The sequence below is a fragment of the Petaurus breviceps genome, unplaced genomic scaffold (assembly GCF_028583685.1).
Source record: "Petaurus breviceps papuanus isolate PSGF00001 unplaced genomic scaffold, PetGlider_PUasm1.0 173, whole genome shotgun sequence".
Lineage (NCBI taxonomy): Eukaryota > Metazoa > Chordata > Mammalia > Diprotodontia > Petauridae > Petaurus > Petaurus breviceps.
Genome location: NW_027185759.1, coordinates 29,470,361 through 29,482,664, shown reverse-complemented (window position 1 = coordinate 29,482,664; position 12,304 = coordinate 29,470,361). Strand labels below are relative to the sequence as shown.

The 12,304-nt window shown below is 37.8% G+C and overlaps 1 protein-coding gene across 1 annotated transcript in view; it reads right to left on the bottom strand.

The window, feature by feature from the left end:
- The window catches only part of LOC138157760 (EGF-like and EMI domain-containing protein 1), a 697,376-nt gene that overhangs the window by 17,971 nt on the left and 667,101 nt on the right, over positions 1–12,304 (bottom strand). The window contains exon 19 of the mRNA XM_069083541.1: positions 1,152–1,280. Within this exon, the coding sequence (XP_068939642.1) occupies positions 1,152–1,280 (129 nt within the window). The remainder of the gene's footprint in view (positions 1–1,151; positions 1,281–12,304) is intronic.

Here is a 12,304-nt window from a genome sequence, read left to right as displayed (position 1 = left end):
TTTTGTACAAACTATGTATATAGCATGACTATCTGTGTATACACACAATGCCATCCACAAATTGGGAAACTTTAGGATATTATCATGTATAGGTGAACTTCCTTCCTCTTCCATTTGGAACTGTAAATCTATCATGTGCAACTCATTATTCCTTTTCAATATATAATAAAATTATCATGTAACTTTTTTCTTCCTTTTTTCCTCCCCCCCACCCTAGAGATGGTTGCCATTAGTCACAAATATGCATCTCTCTCTGTGTCTACGTATATGTCTGTATATATGTATCTATGTATATATGTGTGTATATGTATACACATACATATACGCATATACACACATGCATGTATGTGAGTACATATGTGTTTATGTAAAACCATCTCCCTTCATAGCTCCTTTGTAGTTAATTTAGATATTTATAAAGGTCAAAATGACTCAGTCCCTCAAAATTTTTCTTAAAACAGTATTGCTGCTACTGTATACAATGTTCTCTTGGTTCTGCTCATATGATTCAGTGACAAAACTCACATTTGAGTTAAGGACAGATAAACTTCAAATGAAATACTCTGTTGAATGGACTGTGATGACCTTCAGCTTCCTGGTGCCATATTTTTTCTAATTATTCAGTAAGGTGGTATGGTTGAAAGACTATTGGACTGAGTACAAGAAAGGTCAGTCTGGACAAGTTTGGACAAGTCACTTCTTCTCAGTCTCCATTTCTTACTCTTTTAATTGGATATAATAATTTCTACTTCATAGGACTGTTGTGAGGAGAGGCATGGTATAGTAGATAAATTGATGGATTTTGAGTGAGGAAATGTGCATTCCAGTCCTGCCTCAGACACATACTAGCCATATGACCCTGGGCAAGGCACCTGATCTTTCTAAGCCTCAGTTTCTTCATCCATAAAATGAGGATACTGGACCCTATGGTCTATAAAATCCTTTCCGTCTCTGAATTCAAGATGCTCTTACCTAATGAGGACCAAATGAGATAATGTATTTGAAATTATTTGCAAACTTGAAAGTAATATAAGAATGCCAAGTATTCTTGTCAAAGTCATTATTTTTGCACTCTGTCTTTTAGTGGCTGTTGGTTATATGATCTAAAGTCAATCCAGCTAATTAGTAAAGGGCCAAGAATAACAACTCACCTTCCTCACAGTAATTGCCTGTCCAGCCAAGTCCACAGGTACAGTTTCCATCCACAGGATTACAAATCCCACCATTTTTGCAGGCAGAGGTTAATTGACATTTGTGACCATATCTTGCCTGGGGACAAACTGTACCATATTTTAAAAATTAATACAGTAGAGGAAAGCATTACACAGATAACATTTCTCAGTGAATTATATGGAGAAACTGTGCATGATAGTGTCATGGTATAAGGAAATACTTATGAATTTTCTGAAGTTAAGGACACAGATGCAGTGCTGAGGTAGGGATATCAACAGTAATCAGCCAACATACATGTAGTAAGCACTCTGTACCAGGCACTGTGTAAACTTCTGGGGATACAAAGAAATATAAAAATCATCTTTATCCTCAAGGAACTCACAAGCTACTGGGGCCATGGAATGTGAACAGCTATCTAGGACATCTTCTCTATATAAAAAAGTATTTTTTTTTTCAAAACAGACCTGGGAAGCAGGTAGCAAACTATCGTTATTCCCATTTGACAGATGAGGAAATTGAGGCTTGGAGAGGTTGATGGACTTGTCTTAGTTATGGATGCAGCATGAATTGGTGATAAGATTTAAACCCACAAGACCTACTCTCCAGATAAACTCAGATCTCTTTAAAGTACACTATCATGCCAGTAAGTAGATACTATTGTATTTATACCCCTCACTGATTAGGACATTTATGTTTCCTGTTGTAATGATAGATAAAGATTAAAATAAAAAGGGACTTGGGCAGGAGTGTGAAGGAGCCAGGTTGATCTAGCTCCCAAGAGCTGATTGTTAAATTTTCAATGTAAGCATTTACAATTTAGAAATCAACAAATAGGGGCAATTAGGTGGTGCAGTGAATAGAGCGCTGGCCCTGGAGTCAGGAGGACCTGGGTTCAAATCCGGCCTCAGATATTTGACACACTTACTGGCTATGTGACCCTTTACACGTCACTTAGCCCCAATTGTCTTGCCTTCCCCCCTCCAAAAAAAAATCAACAAATACTATAAATTAGGGCTTGATTTGTTACTTGCCAAGAATTAAGAAAGTGATGGAGAAAATTTTAATGATGTAGATTCAACTTTAAGGTGCATTATGCTTTTCTAAAGGGTTGGTTGTTGAACATTTGCCAACACTTCACTGGATCTAGGAGCATGGGTGCCTTGATCAGTCAGAAACATGGCTGAAAGTTTGGCATTAGCTATTAGTGCTGAATGAAACAAGTAAGGCGGACAACTTTTCCAATAAAATTTGCAGACAGGACACTTAACAGGAGATTTAACCCTCAGCCATGTTTGTTTCCTAACACTTAGAAGGTTAGTTATTTGTGAAACTACAGTGAAATCCCAAATAAATGAAGCTTAGAGCATTTTTGATAAGTGGCCCTTCGTGGCTTTTTTTAAACCATAATCTGAGTAAGTGAAAAAAAAATACTATGTTGTCACAATAAACTAGATTTTGTTAGCTTCTTGTCCACAATCCACAGACCACAGTTTATACTGGAGATTTTTATCTTCTTGACAAGCTCATGGAGATACTTTGATCGAGAAAAGGCTTGAAGCTTAAGTATGCCCTATTTACTCAAGTGGAATGTTACTGTAGTAAACAAAAAAGACACACAGGCAGACTGTATACCCTCTCCCTATGAAGCTATTTACTATAGAAAAACCTATAAAAATCTGCTTGCTCCCTTCTTTTATTTTTATCAAGGACACTCCAGTTAAGTGTGTAAAAAGTACTGAGATCTCTGCAAGGGTGTATGGGACCTTAGGATCATAAGTTTAGACATGGGAGGAACTTAGAGGTCATCTGGGCTCATTTTCAGAGGAGGAAACAAGCTAAGAGACGTGAGGTTACTTGCTTATGGTCACACAGATAATAAATGGCAGAGCCACTTTTAAACTCAGGATTTGAATCCAGCTTCTCTAATTTGAAATCCAATACTCTTGGAGTATTGATTAAATATTCTTTTTCATGGTTTTGGGATGAGGAGTGTCAGCAACTTGACAAGGATGAAAGAAGGGGTTTTTCATTTGGTTTGGAAGATAATACCCCATGGAAGCTATGGATGTACCCAGTGGTAACACAACACCAGTTAACTGTCATTTCTCTGTTGGAATAAGGATCATACATAGGAGCAGACAGATTGGTAGGCTAGATCAAAACCTGAGCTGAGCTCTGTGTGTTTGTGTGTGTTACCCCTTAATCTTACATGACTGGCCAGAGGGGTTTTGGAAGGGGGAATGCTTTAGCTACAAGAAAGAATTCCAGAAATAACAGCAATTTGAAGAAATGGTGGAACATTAAGAACTCCTGAACTGAGACTTTTAGAGAGAAGAAGAGCTATTTTGTTGACCCAGAGCTAGAGGAGTAGCAAGGGACTGAGCCATCATGCGCCTTCCCCTGCTGTCATGGTTCTTGTGGGAATTGGAAGTGGGGTGGTTGACAGTTTAGCAACCTTAAGTAAAAATGCCATACTGGAATAGTCCCAAACCTCAGGGTAGTACTCTAATTCTAGGTTCTTGTGGAATAGAGGAATTCACTGAAGGGTAATAGGATGTTTTTCTAGATCTTACACACATTTTCTTTCTGGAGAGTCTCAACCAAAGAGTGGTGCTATATGTCTGAACGATGGTATAGGTGCCTAAGAGGAAGGAAAAAGGAGGAATTACTAGGAAGTGAAGGAGAATTGTCCTTTAGTGCTCATGATATTCTGTGAGTCCCTTATGTTCTGTATGGTGGAATAAAGACAGTCACGAATCTGATAGATATTATTAACTTGAGTGCTTACAATGGAAACCTAAGGACCATTTACTCACATCAGTTGAAACCTAAAAGCACAAATATTATGATGTCTCTAAGGGAGGCCCATGGGTAGGGGCCAAATGAACCAAATTCTGGTGTTTCTGGTCTAAACTCTGGGTGGAGATGTGAATCAATGACAATGATTTATGAGAATCTCTCCCACTCCCAACTGAACCTTGCAAATGTAAGTCCAGACTATAAGTTTCTGTTGTTGTCATGCAGGATAATGTAACCTGTTTGAGGTTAATTGTTTTTTCATAGTCTGTAGTTTTCTCATTGAAAGTTCCCTGTACCAGTGACATCAATGGTCCATTTTAAAAACAACTAAAAATGACTTTGTGTCCCCTGATCTTAGATAAATGGTGTTTAATAAATGTATGTTAGGTTAGATTGGGCTACATATGAATTGTCATTCTCAGAAGGCTACTTATAAGAATATAAACAATTAAATGGGTGCACAGTCACCAGTCTTCAGAACTATCTCTTCCTGGTGGTAATAACAAGTCCATAATTATTTGAATTCTTCCCATTTGTTTTTAGATATCATGAAAATCAATCCTGAGTCACCTTCAAAATTGTACTATTTCCAGTAGGGAGTCTCTGTTTACTCGGTGTGGGCTATCTTCTATTCCTGACTTTGTCTTTTAAATATGCTAGTGTCATTTCCTTGTAAAACACACCGATTGCTAAAGTGTTAGGGTCCAAATGTAATGATTCAATCATTGTCCATCATGAACAAAGAAACATTAGGAAATCTTTCTCCCATTTTGTGTTTACTTTTTATCTTCCTTTCATTTTCACATATAAATGTTCTTGGGATGAAGTAGCTTATTTGGGTCTTGAGCCAAACTTTCCTTCAGATGCATTTTTTCCACTGTTTGTGAGATGATACCATTTGCAATGTTATACTATTCTCCTCTGTAACATTTTGCAAATGAGTTTACATTCTAAAGTAGTGTTGACTTTGGCTGCCATGACTCTGAGCTTGGCAAGTCCAAATGCTTCCTGGCTGAGACAGTTTGGGGGTTCTCTTGGCCTCTTTTGAAGAGTGACTATTTAATGTTGATTCAATTTCTCTCAGAAGTGATTGCATCAGAGTCAAAGTTCTTTCATTTTACCCATTTTCCATTCTTCAGCATCAATAGCTCATTTAAATGGGTCAAATAGGAGTCATTAAAATTGTACCCATCTTCTCATCTTTGTTCTTCTAGTTTGTTGCTGATCTTGGTCCTTGCTTTATCTAGTTAACCTGGATGTATGATGACAGCTCATTCAGAAATGACTCCCATATTGGTAACTAATTATAGTTGACCTGATAAGATATAGTAAAATTTCATCTTTTCCTTATATTGTATGGTATGATCTCAGCAATATAAATTGTCACATTGATTATAGGTGGGGTTGGCAAAAAATGTTAGTAAACATGACTGAGAATCAATGAATGAAAAAGGTAAGGGCTTGTGGATTCTTCAGAAGCTTTACATCAGTATATGACAAGTACTTTCTTTAAGAAAAGCATTGTAATACCTTGCAGGTTCTGTCCTGGGCCCTATTCTCTTTTCACTCTATTCTGTCTCACTTGGTAATCACATTAGCTCCAATGATTTTAATGAAAATCTCTTAAGAAGTATATATCTTAGTCTATCCAAAGTAATAGGAAGTCATTGGAGCTTACCGAGGTGGGGGAGGTAGAAGTTACATGGGTGAATCTCCATATTAGAAAATTCATGTTGGTGGTTGAGTGAAGGATGTGTTGGAGTAGGGAGAGAGTTAGGGTAGGTAGACCAAATAGAAGGATATAATAATAGATGATGAGGGCCAGACCTGGAGAAGTAGAGAGAAGGAGGGGATGTGAAGGTAGAAAGGATAAAGTCAGTCAATATCTTAGATATATGGGCTAAAAGAGAGTAAAGGGGTCAAGGGTGCAACCCTAAGTGACTGGGAGGAATGTGGTTGTCTGAGGTAAAATATGATGATCTCTGTTTTGAACATGTAGTGTTTGGGATACATTTTGAGATGTCCCCAAGAGAGTCAATGCTATTTTGTTGTAAGGACATTGGGAGAAAATAAGGGGGAAGATCAATTTACTTACATGTTCCCTTGCTGTATCATTCAAGGCAGCAAAGAAACGGATGAAAATATTCTATCCACTGATTGTGCATGAGGGGGAATTTACTGAAAGATGTGGACAAGAATCACAGGATGAGCTTCTTGGAGTGTTTGAAATGAACTCTAATGGCTGTAGTAACTGCTCTCTCATGTTGTACATGCTTCTCTCCACAGAATTAGCATGCATGGACCCACTTAAAATTTTATAAATAGCACCCAAACTATTATATGGTAATTTCCTGTTAAATGAGATTTATGATTTTTGTAATAGGCTCTTCAATGTATTGTCTCTGCTGTCAGACTTAGGTGATGCATTATTTTATTTTGTAGAATTACTTCCCCCTTCCTTTCTTATTTTGAGTTACAAAGGATAGTTCTTTGGTAAGGCAAGGAGAATGAGAAGAATATATTTGCAACTGAAAATAATTTTAAAATAAAATATATAGATGAAAAGAGTGGTGTTTACAAAGGACACGATTGATTCTGATTACATGTAATTGAAAAGGTTTTTCATGAACAAAATTATACAAATAGGAAAAGAAGAGTAATAGTTGACTGGGATAAAAACATTTTTGTACCAAGTATTTCTGATAAAAAAAAAACTGATGCCCAAGATAAATAGTCGACTAACAGGAATGAATAAGACCAAATGCCATTCCCCAACAGATAAATAATAAATAGATAGAAACTTCTCAAAAAGAGAATTGCAAGTTATGAACAACCATATGGAAGGAGGAGGATAGTTAAAAGAAAGGTTCCTTATATGTTATTTTTATTGTAGCAAATGACTGATAATAAAGCAAATGTGGGATAGTTAAACAAGTTATTGTGGATAAATTTAGTGGGATATTACTATGATGTAAGAAAGGATGGATGTGAAATAAATAGACAAGTATTGAGAGACTGATTTGATGAAAAGTGAAGCGAGCAGAAACAGGAAAGTGACATATACAATGTAGGTGGAAGGAATAATAATAGCAAAACAATTGAAATTGAATCATGTGAAATTACAAAGACCAAGCTTGGTTCCAAAGAAGGCATCTATGGAGGTTCTTTCTCCTATATATAATATATATATTTTAAAAGATGGGGAACCGGGGGCAGAGCCAAGATGGCGGAGTAGAAATGGGACTTCTGTATGGCTCCCACTTCCACCTCCTCCAATACATGTGAAAAATGACTCTAACCAAACTTTAGAGCTACTGAACCCACAAAGTGACAGAGAGAAACAAATCTCCCACTGAAGGAAGCCTGACAGGTGGACAGGAAGGGTCCATTGCAGCCTGCAGGGAGCTGAGGGCAGTCCTGCCTGAGCCATGGTTTTAGACCCAGGTGGCCCTGGGGAGTGGTGGCTAGAGCAGACTTCTCAATCCATAAATGCCAAAGACAAAGTAAAAGGTCATTGTGGAACTTGGTTGTTCCAGGGGAGGATAGAAGAGTGTGGTCTGGCTGCTACCCCCAGAGTGATAAGCAGTGTTGCTGCATCAAGAGCTCCTGGCCTGCAGATTGTAGGGGGACCAAGTGACCATTCAGAAGTTAAGCACTCTTGCTTTGACCTACTTGGATCTGGATTGCAGTCTTGGGTGGTTGTCCTGGGGTGTGTGACCAGTGAACCAGAGCATGTGGGGTCTGTAGCGAGGGCACCCATCTAATAGATCCAAAAACTGCAAAAACCCCAGTGATTTGGGACATAGCTCTCTCCATTCGGAAAAAGAGTTCTCCTGAGCCAAAAAGCTCAAAAGTCAACTAATTGGCTGTCAATATGAGCAAGCAACAAAGCACAAACAGACAATAGAATCCTTTTTTGGGGGACAAAAAGGATCAAGGCATGGAGTGGGAGGAAGACATCAAAGTCAAAACCCCTACACCAAAATCCTCCAGAAACAATATGAATCAGTTACAGGCCATGGAGGAGTTCAAGAAGGGTTTTAAAAATCAAGTAAGAGAAGTGGAGGAAAAATTGGAAAGAGAAATGAGAATGATGCAAGAAAATCATGAAAAGAGAGTCAATAACCTGAATGAAGAAAATAATACCTTAAAAAGAGACTAGCTCAAATGGCAAAAGAGGCTCAAAAAGCCAATGAGGAGAAATTTAAAAAGTCGAATTTGACAGATAGAAAAGGAATTTCAAAAAGTCACTAAAGAGAATAACTCCTTCAAAATTTTATTGGAGCAATTGGAAGCTAATGACTTTATGAGAAATCAAGATACTAGACAACAGATCCAAACAAATGAAAAAATAGAAGGCAATGTGAAACATCTCATTGGAAAAACCACTGACCTAGAAAATAGATCCAGGAGAGATAATTTAAAAATTATTGGACTACCTGAAAGCCATGATCAAAAAAAGAGACTAGACAACATTTTTCAAGAAATTCTCAAGCAAAATTGCCCTGATATTCTGGAACCAGAGGGCAAAATAGAAATTGAAAGAATTCACCAATCACCTCTTGACAAAGATCCACAAAAGAAAACACCTAGGAGTATTATAGCCAAATTCTAGAGTTCCAAGGTCAACAAGAAAATACTGAAAGCAGTCAGGAAGAAACAATTTGAGTATTGTGGAAGCACAATCAGGATAACACAAGACCTAGCAGCTTCTACATTAAGAGATTGAAGGGCTTGGAATATGATATTCTGGAGGTCAAAGGAGCTAGGACTAAAACCAAGAATCACCTACCCAGCAAAACTAAATATAATGCTACAGGGAAAAATATGGTAATTCAATGAGACAGAGAACATTCAAGCATTCTTGATGAAAAAACCAGAGCTGAACAGAAAATTTGACTTTCAAATACAAGAAGCAAGAGAAGGATGAGACAGTAAACAGGAAAAAGAAATCATAAAGAACTTATTCAGGTTGAACTATTTACATTCCTACATGGAAAAATGATAATTGTAACTCATGTGACTTTTTTCAGTATGAAGATAGTTGAAGGGAATATATATGTGTGTGTGTGTATGTATACATATGTATGTATAGGAGGATATATCCTTATACAAATATATATATATATATATATGTGAGTGTGGGCATTTGTATGTTTATGTATACATAGAGGGCACAGGATGACTTGAATATGAAGGAATAATATCTAAAAATAAAATTAAGAGGCGAGAGAGGAATTTATTGGGAGAAGAAGAAAGGGAGTGATAGATTAGGGTAAATTATCTCATATAAACTGTTAAAATGGAGGGGAAGAGCAGGAAGGTGAGAGAGAATGGGACAACTTGATTCTCATTGAATTTGGCCTAAGGACAGAATAACATACACACTCAGCAGGGTATCTTACCCTACAGGAAAATAGGGGGTAGAGCATAAAAGGGGGGAGGATAGAAGGGAGGACAGATTGGGGAGAGGGTAGGTAGAAGCAAATATTTTTGAAAAGGGATAGGGTCAAAGGAGAAAATAGATTTAGTGGGGGGTGGGATAGGATGGAGGGTAATATAGTTAGTCTTCCACAATGTAACTACTATGGAAATGATGTGGGTAACTACACATGTACAATCTATATTGAATTGCTTATCTTCCCAGTGGGTCTGGGTGAGGAGGGAAGAAGGAAAAAAAAACATCTGGAACTCAAAGTTTTAAAAACAAATGTTTAAAAGTTTGTTTTGTTTTTTTACATGCAACTGGGAAATAAGACATACAGGTACTAGGGTATAGAGTCCCATGTTGCCCTACTAGAAAGTTAGGGGGATGAAGGGGGAAGATATAAGAGAGAACAGATTGGGGGAAGGGGTATTCAGTAGGCTTGCTATTTTGGGGAAATATGGGGAGAGAAAAAACTATAACTCAAAATCTTGCAGAAATGAATATTGTAGGGGCGGCCAGGTAGCACAGCAAGTAAGAGCACTGGCTCCAGTTTTGAGAAGACCTGGAGATCGAATCCCGGGCTCAGACACTTAGCACCCACCCAGAAACACCTGGCTGTGTAACCTTGAGCAAGTTACTTAACCCCAATTTCTTAGGGGCAGCCAGGTGGCTCAGCGAGTAAGAGCACCGGCTCCAGTGTTGGGATGACCTGGATCAAATCCGGGCTCAGATACTCAGCACCACACCCAGAAATAACTGGCCGTGTAACCTTGAGCAAGTAACTTAACCCCGATTGCTTTAAAAAAAAATGAATATTGAAAACTAAAAATAAATAAATTACAAAAATTGTATTGCTAAAAGAAAAGATGAGTAGCTTTGGGTGTGGAACACTGTAACTAAAGGCAGGCTCTTTCAACAGGCTTATCACAAACCCTGGAACACAGTAGGTACTTAATAAATGTTTATTGGTTGGTTGATTTTTAATTGGTCTTGATGAGCTATTTTCTTCACCTCTTTTTTATTCTTCATTATAAGGGATTGCTCTCTGAAAGAGAGAAGAAGGGTATAATAGGGAGTGTAAATGATGTAAAAACAAAAGTATATTTTAAAAATTCAATTAAAAATTAAAGTGCAGCTTCATAGGATCAAGTATTTTAACATGGTTTTCCCCCAATTATAAATAAGAATAGTGTATTTACTTTCCTTGGCTCCCAAGCTACCTTTATGTTTCATATTTGTTATTCCCCAGACAGACAAGGTGACCTCTTGCCTTTCTGACAGCTGGGTCCACTATGCCCAGGTAGGCACTGGCACCATCCAGTCTTTGGGTCACCTTGCCCTGGTCCACAGAAATACAACAGGGCACAATTTCTCCCATAGTGATTTTCAGGGCAAAATACAGAAAAAAACAACATGAGCAGATTTTTCCCATAAAAACATTTTGGGGGGCAGGGGACTTTTTTTTAACTTTGTAATACAAGGCCCCTTCTTTTAATCAAACAGCCTTCTCTGACTTGCCTTCAGTTCTATCTTTGAGTCTAAAAAGAGTTGATTTCAAAAGGAAAAGAAATTGTTCAAATCTTTGCTTACTTTTTCATTGCAATTTGGGTTGACATTAGGAATTTCCAAGCAAACGCGTAGTGTCAAAACACTTTGATTAGAAATCTCTCTTGCAAATCAGGGACCTCAAATGGTCCCAATTCTTCTTTAGTGTAGAAAGCACTGGATTTGGAACCAAATTTAGAGGTCAGATCCTGACTTGACCACTTATTTCCTTTGTGACCTTGAGACATTCATTTAACCTCCAAGGGTGTCAGATTCTTCATCTCTAAAATGAGGGGACTGGATTAAATGACTACTGAAGGCCTTTACAGCTCTCAATCTTGAGCACAAAATGGTTTCCTTAGAAGTCAACCTTGCATGTGCAAATACCAAGATGGGATCTTATTGTAAGCAGGTCTTCACTGCTGAAACCGAGGAGAGAACCCTCTGCATGTGTAGGAGTTATGGGCTCAGAATTATTTTCACTGGCTCTTTTTTTGTAAATTGGCTGATAAATATTCTTTAGGGTTGTGTTTGTTCTTGTGCCCGGAACATGCCCACTTACTTGGTTATAAGGCAAATGCCATCATATGTTGGCCCAAGAAGGACCTTAGCAATGCTCTAGTCCCTCTCATCTGATAAATGAGGAAAATGAAGCCCTGATGTGACTTGTCTAAGGTCTCATGATGGCTGGTAGAAGAGCAGGCCCAGAATTCAAGTTCTTTGGTTCAGCTACCGTGCCATACTAACTTCCGATAGAGTAGATATAACATGATATGTCAGTGGCAGAGACATCAGCCCCAAATGTGCTGTGGATAATTCAGAGAAATGTGCTGGTTATTTTCCAATCCATTCCATTAAATTAAAAATAAAACCATTTATTTTTATCCTAATAATTATTAGTATTGTTACTATTCAGTATAATATACCCCAATGGTTACCAGGATACAAAGATGAAAAAACAACAAACATGCTTGCCTCCAGGCAGCTTATATTGTATTCCTGTGGGTTGGTAAATAATTGTCTTTGCTTCCCATGTGGTTTCTTAAATGGAGATAAGACACTGTCTGAATAGAGTCCATATTACTGCCTGGTACATAGTAGAGGCTCAAACAATGAATATTTGTTAAATTGAAAATGACTTTCTGGGGCTGCTAGGTGGCACAGTGAATAGAGCACCGGCCCCGGAGTCAGAAGGACCTGGGTTCAAATATGACCTCAGACACTTAACACAAAAACTAGCTGTGTCACCTTGCGCAAGTCACTTAACCCCAATTACCCTCCAAAAAGCAAAAAAAAAAAAAAGGAAGGAAGGAAGAAAGAAAGAAAGAAAGAAAGAAAGAAAGAAAGAAAGAAAGAAAG